At 41.4% G+C, this 14045-nt stretch overlaps 2 protein-coding genes across 6 annotated transcripts in view; both read right to left on the bottom strand.

Moving 5' to 3' along the window:
* Window positions 1-23: 23 nt before the first annotated feature.
* The window catches only part of LOC116428980 (tubulin monoglutamylase TTLL4), a 262924-nt gene continuing 248902 nt past the window's right edge, over window positions 24-14045 (bottom strand). For 3 of the 5 annotated variants that reach the window (XM_031981286.2, XM_076373811.1, XM_031981287.2), the window contains 2 exons: window positions 4741-4797; window positions 29-2994 (listed from right to left, as the gene is read on the bottom strand). In XM_031981286.2, the coding sequence (XP_031837146.1) occupies window positions 1269-2975 (1707 nt within the window). In that variant the 5' untranslated portion in view covers window positions 2976-2994; window positions 4741-4797 and the 3' untranslated portion in view covers window positions 29-1268. Of the gene's footprint in view, window positions 2995-4740; window positions 4798-14045 lie in introns of all 5 variants that reach the window. The other 2 variants (XM_031981289.2, XM_031981288.2) reach the window with 2 other exon arrangements.
* LOC116428982 (enhancer of split mbeta protein) lies at window positions 9375-13046 on the bottom strand. The gene has a single exon (XM_076373716.1). It carries the CDS (start codon window positions 10493-10495, stop codon window positions 9863-9865), a length of 633 nt encoding a protein of 210 aa, XP_076229831.1. The 5' UTR covers window positions 10496-13046; the 3' UTR covers window positions 9375-9862.

Here is a 14045-nt window from a genome sequence, read left to right as displayed (position 1 = left end):
ATTTTATGCGTTAGTTGAAATAAATTTAATGTATTCGAATCAGATGTTCAAACAGTCGTACGAAACAGTACGAAGAATTGTACATAAATATAAATACAATATTATTGTTAGACAGGGGACATATAAATGAGAATGAGTCAGGAAAATTTGATTTTCGCAAAAACATTATAGTTTAAAATATTTATTTGAACATTATCATTGAATGTTATATAAGACAATAACCTAAACACTGTATCAAAAAAGTTATCTTTATTACCATTTAACAAGTAAAAACAACTTGAATCGCCGGATACGAACCTTTACAATGTAGGGAATTAAAAAATAATTCAAAAATTATCTTTCGAAAGAAAAACGATATTGAGATCACTATTATTGAAAAATTAGTTATCATACAAAAAGTAACTGATTTTTTATTAATAGCTTATTCAATTGTCAAAGAAAATATTCCATGAACTGTTCTTACATGTGTCTCCTTTTTCTCGAATATACTGTACGAAGAAAGATAAGGTATAATGTGCAGCAAGTTTTTCAAGCCACTATGTTTTGTAAATGAACATAAGACGTTTGTTACGGCAACAAAACAGAATATATCACTATTAACAAAAATATTAATAAGACACGCGAATAGGATATTTTAATTAAATTTCAGACGAAAAATTAGAAAATTTAAATCAGAACGCAGGGAATTATACACTTCATAATATGCAATGAAAAGTTTTTTAAATGAAGTACGTAGTTTCCGTAATTAACAAGCATCGGTACAAGTAAAAGTTACTCCTCTTCTCGATGGCAATATACATACATAAATTCTCTGTATCTAATGATGATTTTACTTTCGAATATCGAGTGTTTAGTTCACAAAACAATATTTCCTTATCTACTTAAATCCCTACAAAAACGATACAAACCTGTCGCACGCTTGCGCGCCGTCAACTCGCATTCTCGCGTGGAATGAAAATCTCTGTCCGACAACGAGAAACCAACGAAAACAAAATAAAAGAAAACTACGTCGATGCGTCGTTTCATTGTAAAATGATTTATTAATATAGAGATTTAATACATCAAAGTAAATTTGCACAACCGTGAAAAAGGCACATGATGCGATCGTTTCGTGACAACGGTACGTCGGTACTATAGTAACTCACATATAACAAGATGCTGTATAGCGTATATAAAAAGAAAAAATGAAAGGATCGACGGCTCTCGTCGTTATCCCGTCAACGTGGAAGACGCCGACGGCGATGAATTTACGTCCCTAATTCAGTCTCCTAGCAGTCCACTTGCTGCGCCAAATGGTACTTCGTTTCGCATAGTTTCTGTAATCTCGATATACCTTTCTCCCGGTTATCGCTGTACTTAAATTCCCACGCGTCGAACAGCATATTGTAATACCTGGGAACGTCGAAATACTGCAAGTACTCGTGGCTGTCGACCGTAGGAAAGATCTTCTCGAACTTGCCTAATTGCGTCACCTCGTCCTCGTAAGCTATTAAATGTCTAACGTCGTCCGGTGTGAGGACATCTATAATATCATCAATGTAGTCGTCCCTGTTCCTCAGGTTCGCGTACATCGACTGCTTGTGCCGCTCCTGATAGCTGAGCATGGACCTGTGCAGCCTGAAGTCCTGGCACACGACGTCCAACTGATATTTCTGCGCTATCTTCTGCTCGTCTTCCGCCGCCAGGTTGTTCGGCAATTGATACCCAACAATGTTGAACACATTCTTGATCAACGGCCCCTTCACGGCCATGTCCAGGGGCGACGAGGACTGCAACGAGGGCGAAATGTTCACTTCCAACAGCCACGGCGTCAGGTTCTCGTCCAGCAGTATGTCGAACCCGAACAGCTCGTAGCAACAGTACCGCGAGGTCGTGTTGGTCCTCGTCAGGGTGGTGATCGGAGACTCGACGGCGATCATCGTCTTAACCACGATGTCCTTCATCGACTCCCACAGCTTCGAGACGTTCACGTGCTCTTTCTCGAGATAAGACCAGAGCGTCCTGAGCGTCCACTTGTGGCCCGAACAGGAGTCGACGCAGTCGTTGCTGGTGTACGTGGCGCTGGTCTTATTGATACTGTAATTGGTCAAGTGCATAAAGCGGTCGCTGAGGTAGTTAATGTCGTCGTTGTACTTGACCGAGGCGAATCGCACCAGCCCGTCCGGGTAGAGGTATATCCTCAACGGGTTGAAGCTGGTGACGAGCACGTACAGCCGGAGGTCGAACTTCGCGCCGCTGATCAGCTTCGGCCTGGACAAATACTGTTGCACGACCACGGCGCGTTTCTTTGGTATCTGGGACCAGCGGTGCACCACCTTGATGCCGGTCCCCCGGGCGGACGCCGGCGGCTTCACGATCCACTTCTCCTTGTGCCCGCTCAATTTCTTCCACACTTGCCGGAAGCAATTGAGATCCTGAGGTAGTACGAACGTCCTCGGAACGAAGCCGAACTCCCTTATGCCGTGCTTCATCATCATCCAGCTGAGGTTCCGCCAGAGACGGTCCTTGCGGCCGATCTGGAACGTACCCGGGAAGTGGTTGATCTTCTGCCACTCCTTCAGGGTCTTGAAGCAGACCGACTTCATGTGCTTGCCCCACGTGCCGCACCATTTCTGCGACTTCTTCGTCAGCTGGAAACCTGAGTTCACCAAGGTACGACGTACTATTAATGGTGTGATCGTGCTTAAGCGCCACCTCAGGTGTCTCGTTACTTCGTACGGCGCTGTTGGTCCCTTATAGTCGAACGACTGGAATACGATGTACGGCGCGACGTTCGGGAATAGGCTCTTCCTGAACGGCATCATCTTCTCGCCACCGGCAGCGGTCAGCTGATCGATCGTCAGGTGGGTTCGGTCGATGTCGATGTATGGCAGTATGTCCTCCACTTCGTCCTCGTACTGGGCCTCGACCTCACCTCCATCGATGCTATTTCCGATGCTCGCGATCTCGTGGTGATTGTAGGCGATTACGTCCATTCCGAATAATCTGTAACATCTACGGCAAAACGCATGAGAATCCGTGGTTGATTTCAGCTTGAGGAAGCTACGCGGAAGCCCGACGTTATCAACGCTCGTATCCTCACTTTTATCAATCCGTGACTTCGCCACGGTCCCGCCGACCTGTAAACGTCAGGGACGCAGCGAGCTATCGATACATCGCGCGACACGCGGCAACTTCTGCTTTTAGCTCTGGATTACCGTTCAGAGTTTGATGGCTGTGTATTTTATTGTACAATTCACGTCGCCGATATTTTCTGAATATTCCTGCTCGGATGGAGCAAAAGCGAAGTAATAAACTTCTCAGCTTGTTGCTGGTGAGGTAGTAAAATCATCGTTGTATAGAGTATAAAACACAATACGGTCGGACCACGGTAACTCGAACCTTTATAACTCGTTAAGTTCCTTCATCCCCTTCCGCTCCGCCGTAAAAACTTCTATACCTTGAAATGCAACAACTCTGTAACTAGAATTATGCGCCCCGTGTTTAGTATGTATTTTTACCTCTACAATTCGAATTCAGAAGCCCAAACTCTACAAATCGAAATTTATTTTTACGTATGTACAAATCAAAGTTTTATTATTGTTGTTTCCATATGTAATGTATACATATGCGACTTTACTTATCGAAGTTCGATTACGTTTATTCTGTGAGTTGTTATTAACATGATGGTGCACACCAATTTGTCTGAGAAAATACTTTTTTAGTAAGACTGTAAAAATGTAACGAAATGATATAAAAATATATATCATTTTATAAGTGAAATATAATCGAAAATGGACGTTTTTTACGATTTTATATAGTAACATTTAAAATTAAACACGAAGGTTTCTAATGTTACAATAGATTATGAAATTTAATATATCGTAGAATTAATAACAGTATCTGTCAAACTAATTCTACACTAATTTTACCAAAAATATATTAAAATGTTCTGACCATCGTATTGTAAGATAGTTATAGCTCTTCAATTTTATTTCTACCTATTCTTCATTATAAAACCAGAGATAAACGGTGTTTTATATTTGGTACTAAATTATCGTTTAACGCTAAAACTACCAAACATTTAATATAATCGGCATACATTTCGTATAAACATTATAAGAATACATATTTTTAAATTCTAAATTTCTTTAAATTTCTTCAAATTTCACATTAAGTAAGCGAAACTATTAATCTTTCAAATAATTTCGGTCATTACTATTTGTACGATTCCATCAAGTACAAAATAAGCTAATTATTCATGTTGGTAGTGGTTTCTGTATTAAATGTCGCCCATGTGTCCTTGTGTACACGGTATGAATATTGAGGAGCATTCCTCGGGATTGACGAATGTAAGAATAAAGAAAATTGTGACATCGTATAATTATCCCGAGCGCGTCAGTGTCGCATGTCTTTAAAATAATGCGCGCCACATGTGTAGTGCTAAGGAATCGCATTTGCTTCGACACTATACAACACACAAAGTCGTACGCCAGCCGCATTAAACGGTCCACTTTCAAGCATGTAGACAGACATCGTTATAATTCCCTTTAAACGATGGTGCCTCGTAAAAACGGTTACCTATACGTCGGCCGAGTTTTAACACTGCCGGTTAATGAGCTATATTCAGACGAGAAAGTTTATCTTTCGTGTGAATCGCGCGAAGTAATCATTTATAACATTTTAATATCCCGGAGGCTTTCACGCACGCGTTGTCAGCTCGTGCCCGACGGTTTTTCCGGTGAAACGTTAGATGCTTACCTATTCAAATTATATAAACAGCGGCTATCAGCATTCTACGGACGGAATAATGAATATCTGCAACAAAAAGGAGAAATCTCCGTGTATTATTTAATCGATTATGCGTAATCGGCGTGTTTCTCGAGGATCTATCAATGTAAACGAATACATGTACAGAATTGGTTAGTGAATAATGAAATAACCATCTTTATTTTACCTACAATATAGTAGAATATAAAAGTGATTTTTCTTTTATTCCATTCTTTGTAAAATAAGTTATAACCAGTCATCATGAAACTATATTACATTTTTTTAATATAATAAACTTTAAATTATACTTTGTATTATATGTTTATATTATTATACCGTCCTTCCATGTCTCTATTTTACTGTCTCAACATTGTATATTAATAACTCATGCATTTCATTATAAAGAAGCTTTATGTGATCAATTTATATTTTCATAGAATTAAATCATACAGAGTCACGAATACTACAATTAGAGTAGTTTTAAATTAGTTCAATTCATTTTTAATAACAGCATCCTCTTCGGCTGCACTCGTAGTCTAAACTACATCAACCGAAATACTCCTTTTTATTTAAATAACATCACCCGTTACTTCGGTCGCGTATTTTTTACAGTAATCCGACGATATTACGCTCACCGTGCTCGTCTCTTTTCACGTCCGATTTGAAACCGATAGAAGAAGTAAAACAAAATTCTCCGGAAATCTGGGAACGTTGATCGACGATATGGCGGAATAATTTGCAATCGCATCGATTGCCAGCGAAGCGCAGAGATGACCGTATTCGATCTCGAGTTATAAGGAAGTTCATGCATCGAGACGAATCGTGCGTAAGCTGGTTCAATTAAAATATCTCCTGCGCGCTTTAATGGTTTCAATACGGCCGGCGCATGTGTGCGATACTCACGCCGATTCTCATTATCGATCGATCAAAAGCGGAACCCGTAATAAAAGAGTGTGTCGACTTCTGTGCCACGCATCAACATGGTCCAATTATACAAAAACGGAGAAATGCTCCATGCGAATATTCGAGTGAAATTTCAAAACAAAAAAACCGCGACAACCTTTTAACTGAATAGCCCGTCCGATAATCGTTATCGCATCGAGGATCAACGATCGCTTATAAAATTGATGGAATCAGGAACGTGTAAGTACGCCGAGCTATTTTTCGCCGTAGCGAAATATATTTTTTATTGTACGCCGCTACAGGCTTCTGATTTACATTTTTATAGGCCGACACTTAATTTATTTATCTCCCTTTAAAAAGAGATTCGATGTTTAAGGTTTTTTAGTAACTTCAGTTTATATTAGGTATCGGACGAAGTTCGTGTGGTTTTTTCGTGAATTGAAATCTGATTGAACCAGTATTTCACTAGTTCAACCCTTTGAATGTCAGGGGAAATTCGAAATAAGAGGTTAATCCGTAATAATCGAAGGGTTCCATTATGTGGAAACGTGAAAAAATTTGTTTTCATTTTTATTTATTATGTTTGTCGTATCTTGAGATATATTTTCTGTTTTGTTATATTGAGTTCTATAAATGTTTCCTTAATCAATATTCTGTTGTTTTATGGATGAAATGAGTATTTACTAAGAAAATTAGGGAACGTTAAGGATTACATCTACATCTTTATGTGTATAGTACAAGAACGTCAAGGAAGTGGGCTGTAAATAAATAATCATTTGAAAGAATTTATGAAATAAAGATATAGTTTCATTAATTACATTATTATAACATAACATATAATTATATACAATATATAACATAAGATATTGTTTCATTAAGGTATATTGTGTATTAGTAATGGATGCTGAGAAAATTCAGATAGAGGACACAAGTTTTTCTTTAATCGAACAAAATGAGATAAGAAATTATCAAGAAATCGAACCTAATTAGCTGAGCTATAAGTACTGTAATTCAAGTAATATAAAATAAATTGGCGCTCGATTTGGATGTTACTAGTTATGTAAGTAACATAATTAATATTAAGGAACGAGTGCTAAATACATTATTAATTAATGATATTAAATATTTTTCTGAAGTACTATTATAGTGAACATTAACGTTAATATAACGTTTTTAAATATTTTAGATGTTTTCCATCGTAAACAAAAATGGATTTATTTCATATACTATTAAATTTTTCTACCAAGTAATTTTTCTATCAACCATAAATCGGGCAACAGAAGTTCACTTTGGAAACAATAAATCAATTGAAAATTTATTAAAATAATAAGGTCCTTTCAAAACATATTTCGTTTTACCGATTATTAAAAAATACTTTAAAAATGTTGACAGATTTGCATACATATATAACACTTTTGGCATATCAGAAACAATACAAAACTAAAAACAGTCGAATATTGTTTAAGAATACATAAATGAATTTCAGGCTAATTCGATGAGATTAAGTTTTCGACAAAGTTTAGGTTTGACAAATTGAAAAATAAATTTGTACATTTGTACAGATATAACAAAAATAAGAAACGCTTCAAATCTCAATTAATATATTCTTCTAATTTTCATAAAAAAATTAGAAATAGATCACTGCAATTGCACGACAGTTTTAAATTGAACTAACGGTTAAAAATCGAACACAGTACAGTGGAAATGTACAAGCGCCTGTCGGAACGTGTACATATCAATGGAATGCGTACGATGTTTAAAAATTGAATTAATGGAACGTGTGCCTTTGACGTGGCATTTCAAGCGCAGAACATAAATAAATTAGCGTTTATCACGTCGTGTGTCGTACGCCACATTTTCACGTTCGGTATATGACAGTTGACCCGAGTAAGTAAATGCAATAAGCGTTTTATAAATTGCGTGCCGTCGGCGTGAGCGGACCACACGCAACCGGCTACGTTGGAAACTAAAATGCACAAAAAAGGAGGGGGAAAAAAAAATGTAGTTCATTGATCAATTGAACAGCATCGTTCGCCACGTGCGGCGTGCGTACGTTTACTATTGATAGTTCATTCATGAAACTACCGTATAAGTGAATATCGCAGCGTGAAGCAATGCGGGTTCATTCAATAATTACGAAGACATGCAACGGATTATAAAATAGAATTTTAACGCATCTTTTTCTCAAGAAAGTGCACTTCTGTCTTAAATTAGTAGATTAGTGCATAAAGTTTTTTTTTTGCGTTAACAGGAATATTTTATTTTCATATATATTAGAATTTTCGTATATAGATAGAAATTATAACCTTTATTGTTATCTATAAGCTCTAATGTCATTTATTTTAACAGTGAATTTATTAAACAATTTCTTCGAGTTGAAATAAATAATTGATGTAATATTTAGCTAAAAATACGAAGAGTATTTTTATTTCAAAATTTTTCTGGGTAATTTCAAGGTTACTGTGTTCCCATACAATAACATGCCAAACTTGTGATGAAGATTTTACAAATTACAACTGTTACTGAAACATTAGCTTTGTATATTTGTATAATTAATTTCTGAAAATTTCTGGAGAAATATTACTTTAAATTCAATTGTCAAGATTTCTGAAAGAACCGATAAAATGTCAAATACTATCAATACTCATAGTTTACAAGAAAAATGTTTAAAAATCAGACATACAAAACATAAAGTCAAAATCAGAATCCTGAAAGAATTAATGATCTAGAATCACATACAAAATTACACGTATGGATATAAATTAACAAAACTGAAACCAAAATGAAAGAAGAACAAAAATCAATTTTAGTAGAAAACGCTGAAGTGCGAAATTCACTGCAAACTATGGTTTCCATAAGAATGAAAATGATACACTATTAATATACACATTTCCCAGTTGTCATTTCCAATTCCTTTTTCATTTCAATTAGTTACTCGAGACTTTATTAAGCCGAACTGTTGCCTTCACCTGTTATTTTGTATAACCGTTGGTTCTTGTACATTCGAAATTGAGAAAAAGAAATTTCAATGAAATTGCAGGCATTTAATAATTATTATACTCAGAATTCCAACAATAGAAGGTATTCTCGACAGAAACACCCGAGGAACGGGTCTCACACGATACACCCCATATTTAGTAAATACGGCCACTCCTTTTCCAATTGTATTCGAGGTTACGGAACAACTTATTCAAGGACCTGTAAAACGGTCATCGCTGAAAAAAGTCTGACAGGTTCACGAAGCGAATCGATGATCCGAAACTAGGTTATCGTAAAGGTCTTATTTTTCCTTGTCGCGTACCATCTTGTGCAAGAATTGATACACCATCTGAGAAAGTATCTGAGATAGTCGAGATTGTACGATTAATAGTTGCTGTCGCATTCCAAATTGAGTAACGCGCGCCACTCAATTTTTGCAATGTTAAAAATTCTTATAGCAGTAACAACATTATTACATTTCAATAGCGACAGCTTCGACATTACTGTAATGGAACTGTTTCTAGCAAGACAAGTCATCGATCAGCTAATTAGGAATGTTAAAAACACCTGTTCATCGAATGTCAAATACTAAAGAAATCAAAGTTAGAATGATACTTGAGTTTATTATGAAATATAATCTTTCAATTGGAAGTATCAAGAGCACTAAGCATGACATTTCAGACAATGGGGAAACAGGAAGAACAGGGTACGGGGGATGATTGAACGACAATTCATCGAGTATGATTAAAACAATCTGTTTATTCAATATCGCGCGACGTGCAATTGGTTTTAACAATAAAAAAGACGCCTAGTATCGTGTTACGTACATACGTAGTGTTTAAAAATGATTCTTAAACAATAACAAATTAAAATTCATATAATAATAATCCTTCTACTTCATGAGAAAATAATTATTTCAGGTACAAAATTGAACCCTATCACAGACATCACTTAAAGCTTTATCACCTATATACAGTGAGTAGAGAGAGAAACAGAGAAACTCCTGACGGTGTCATAGCGTACAGCTTAGAAAATCGTTATCTCTTTAAAGGTAATAAGGCGCCTCGGGACGGCGCCGAGGCTCAACAAAGTTAAACATATGGAAGACAATGATTCGTCGTTTTCCCTCCTGCTCGCAGCCCGCCGCTGCGTCAACGAGGAAAGCTTCTTCACCAGGAACAGTTCGTATCGAAGCGGCGATTAATTGAAACGTGATTCATGGTCCTCCCGATCACCACGGCCTCCACACGTTGGAGGATTCCGACGAGTCACCGGAGGAGCTGGCCACGCTGACAGGACTCTGCGGCGGCGTGTAAACGTTCTGCGGTACGTTGACCATCACGTTGCTCGCCGGACTCGCGGCCGAAGGTTTGCCGACGGCGTTGACCGTGGTGGAAGCGGTGTTCGTATTTCCGACGGAATTCGAGGCAGGTCCCTCGAGTCTTCGAAGGCAACCGCCGAGGTGTCTCATCAGCTGCGCGCCGGCAGCCGGGTGAACCGCAGCGGCGACAGGAGTCGACAGGAACGACGAGACTTCCTGCGCGCACTGCGTAAATCCTTCCCGGAACCTGTCGGCGTAGCTGTTTTCCGGCGTGAGCGTCAGCCTTCTAGCGGCGCGCAGCGTGTGAAGATGACGCACGGTCAGCTCGAGGATATCGGCCTTCTCCAGTTTCGCGACGTTTTCACCCTCGGCTTGCAGCGCCGTCACCATCAGGTCCTTCAGCTCGTCCAGGCATCGGTTGATCCTGGCCCGCCTCTTCCTCTCCAGCATCGGCTTCATGACCTTTCTGTACTGATAAGTCCTCGACACTGGCTCCTCGTACTCCATACCGCCTACCGGCGTGTAACTGGTGTGCGGCGCCATGACGTCCAGCCGTAGAATATGCAAATCCTCTTCGTCACTTGTCACTTGGCACAAGAAGCTCGAGCAGGACGTATCCCGGAACGAGCGAATCCCAAGGGTCCAGACGTGTAATCGGGACAACGGTTCGAGAGATCGAGTTCACCGAAGAATGCGTATCGGTTTGTTGACAGTGAGTCAAAGTGTGAGTGGAAAAATTGGGAAGACGCTCTCGGAGTGCCGAGAGTGCGTTCGCTACCGTGTTTACGACGGTTCTGAGCCTCTGGAGGGGACTAACCCGGTACTTATACCTTCGAGCCGGCCCCCCCTCCAGACTGTCCCATCCTGATGCCCCTTCCGATGACTCCGGGGACTCTACGCCTCGGAGAGAGAGAAGGGTGTAGGCAACGGGCCGACGGGAAGGGGGAGGGAGGGCGAGACGCACGAGTGAACCCTGCAGCCCGTGCACAGCCAGCCAGCAGCCGGAGCGTATCGTGGGAAGCTCGCGGGCCGAACAGTTCCCACAGATCGGGGGCCTGTTGGGCCCGGCGCAGGTTCCCTCCACGCGTCCTCTCCGTGTTTGTGTGTGCTCGCTCGACTGGCGCAGGGGGCCCCTTCGGTGGTGCCAGCGCGGGAGAGGACCTTTTCGTGCACACCTGCATGCTCTCTGCCTCGCGGAGAATGGGGATCTCGATACCGCCGCTGTTGCTGCTCCCGCTTCTCCTACTATTCCCGTGTCTCCTCTCCTCCTCTCCTCGGCCGCCGCGCCTGTACGCCCCTGCCCCTCCGCGTTCTCGCCGGCGCGGCCGCTCTAGCCCCCGGGCGAAGCGAGTCATCGGGGAAAAAAGAAGCGGCGAGCACACGCCATGTCGCGCGACCAGCACGAGGACGACCCGCGCGATCCTCTTCGATCCTCACGCGCTCCACTCTTCCGTTTGTCCTTCTTCGCCGGTTTTCCCGCCGTTTCTCTTTCCATCTTTCGCGCGCGCGCGGCACGCTCGCTCGCCGCCGCCGCCGCCGCCGCCGCCGCCGACGACGAGGACGACGTGCGCGATACTCTCTCGCGGCGGCTACGGGCTACGTGGAATACTTGCTCGATCGCCGCTTTGATTGGAAACGCTCGCGTTACGGTCGGAATTTTCGAATGCATTTTCTATGCACGACCGTGTTACGCTTTTATGGAACCGGCAAACGAGGAGGTTCGCCGGGTTGTTCGACGGGAAAATTAGATGGTAATTGTAATCGCTTTCTCTGATTTCGTTGCGAAGCGGTTGGCGATTGCGTGATCCGCCTGCGGGTCAGGCGGGTTCAGATCACACGTCGGATACTCGAGTGTTTCATTGTCTGGTTTTTGAATATGCGATGAGCAGTCGGAGCGTCGGTAGTCATTATGATTAGAATTTTCGGTCGAAGTGGACCGCGCGGGATGTTTCGAAAACGTGGTGACATCGACATGAACAATTGTATTTATCTTTTCCTTGAAAAGTTAGAAAACAATTACAAAACGGTACGAAATATCCAGCACAATATAGAACGCGTAAAAAATCATACATACTGCAATCGTTTAAATGACTCAAAACGTTTTGCGGTGAAATTTCAAGCGCAGCTGTCTGAAAGCTGATGAATAAATCATGGGTGGTCTCATATTCACGGAGGAAACCTTGTGAAAACCTTTTTTCCTCGTGCCCGGCCGACAATATGCGTAGCATGCTCGCACGCACCGCGTGGGAGTCACACGGGCGTCCGAGCAAATTACGAGCAGAAGCCGAGCGACTGCATTTATACCGCTTTACGTGCCCAGTTACGCGAACACTTTTTTCCTATTTTCCCGAGGCTTAACGATCACCGTGTACGTACGCCGATCATTTGCCGAAAAGCATTCGCGCGGACGCCGATGAAACGACGCCGGCGTTTAATGAACCGTCGCGACGTGGCGACACCGCGGTACTCGAGCAGCCGTTTCAGACATAGAAAAACGCAGTCGATTTTTCACGAGTCGCAAAAAAGGAAAAGAGTTCCGGCCGGCTAATTAAAAAAGAATTCATATCACCATTACGAATCGATCAGCAGAACCGTGTATTCCCCTCGTAACGGCTGTTCGACGCAATAATTAACCCATTAAAATACTGGCGTCCGCTGTGCTTTAATTGCGAGCATTTAGGCCCCAGACGTCTGTCGGCTTCTGTTTAAAAACGGATAATAATTTTCGATCGACCGGCGTGCTCCCGCGTGTCGCGGCGGCGGCGACATCGGCGAACGTCGACGCGGCAGGAAGACGCGCGCTCGCGCGCGCGTGCACGCACGAGGCGCTTGTCAGCACGCTAGGCGCTCGCATCGACATCGAATTTTCGATAAGGAACGGGTTTCTTTGAATAGTTTTTGCGCGGCGGGGAGTGGTCCGGAGTCGGCGCGGGCTGACCGGTTTATTGGAATCCAGGCTGAGTCGTCGTCGTCTTCGTCGGTTCGCGTATCGGTACGACTAGACCCGCGACACTTGTTGATTCACTGGAATACCACCGACGCGAAGCACGTGCAAGCGCGTGTCGGCACCGCTCTTGGCACCCACCGCCGCCGCCGCCGCCGCCACTGCCGCCGCCGCAACGTGACTGAATCACGAGTTGGCGAACTAGCCGATCGGCTGGCGTCGTCTCTCTAAACCAGTTTCTATTCTCCCCGATGTAGAACAATTGAAATAGCGCGATCGCGCATCGTCCCCCTTAAAAGATTCCGCTGACGAAAATACTCGGGTTAAGGTACTCGTGACTTTGTAACGTGTACCTGTGTGTCTACTATTGTGCCTCGGGAAGGTAGTTGAGCACTGATGATTCGCATGGTGATTGAGGGAGCATTTGCCGCTATATAAAAGCGATGAAATATGTTCGTGAGTATTAGAAGTTTGTTCGTTTTGGGTTGTGGGAGAATGTTTATTGTGAAATTGTTGGGTATGTGATAGAGTATTTGATGGTGGGATCGTTTACTAAGTTTATTGGAGTTTCTTTATGTTATTGTTAGGATTAGAATTACCGAGGAAACTGAGAAATAGATGATTTTGGTGTATGTATCTTTCTTTGTTATTTAGTCATTACTGAATGTGCAATACATTTATTGTATATTCTCAGTATACAAATGTTTTTTGATTTTGAAATTTTTGATGTCCTTGAATTGTTTTTCAACCGGAAATTATAAAATTTTTCAAACGTGTACAATGGAGTGTTAAAACGTCCAGGTAATATCAATTGTAAATTTATAATAGGAAATTAAAAAAAAATGCTGGTTATTAAATATTTTGTCCCCACTAATTTACCAGATGGAAAAACTAAATTTACAGTTCTTGAAATTTAGTAATATGATAAAAGAAAAGTTAAAAAAATAGTGAAATCACAAAAGATATTAATCATCATCCACAGTCACTAAAATGAACATGTGACCAAAGTGTACGTTACAGAGAATTTCAAGAATCCCAAAGTGACCTTTTCTAGTTGTACTTTTGTTTTAAAATTATTAAATTCTTTATTCTCTATTTATTAGAATCTTTATCAATCGAAGTGAAACTTTGTTTAGGTTTCATGAGGTG

This window comes from Nomia melanderi, chromosome 14 (genome assembly GCF_051020985.1).
Source record: "Nomia melanderi isolate GNS246 chromosome 14, iyNomMela1, whole genome shotgun sequence".
NCBI lineage: Eukaryota > Metazoa > Arthropoda > Insecta > Hymenoptera > Halictidae > Nomia > Nomia melanderi.
Note: the sequence above shows the minus strand (reverse complement) of the source record. Positions and strands in the feature narration are given on the sequence as shown.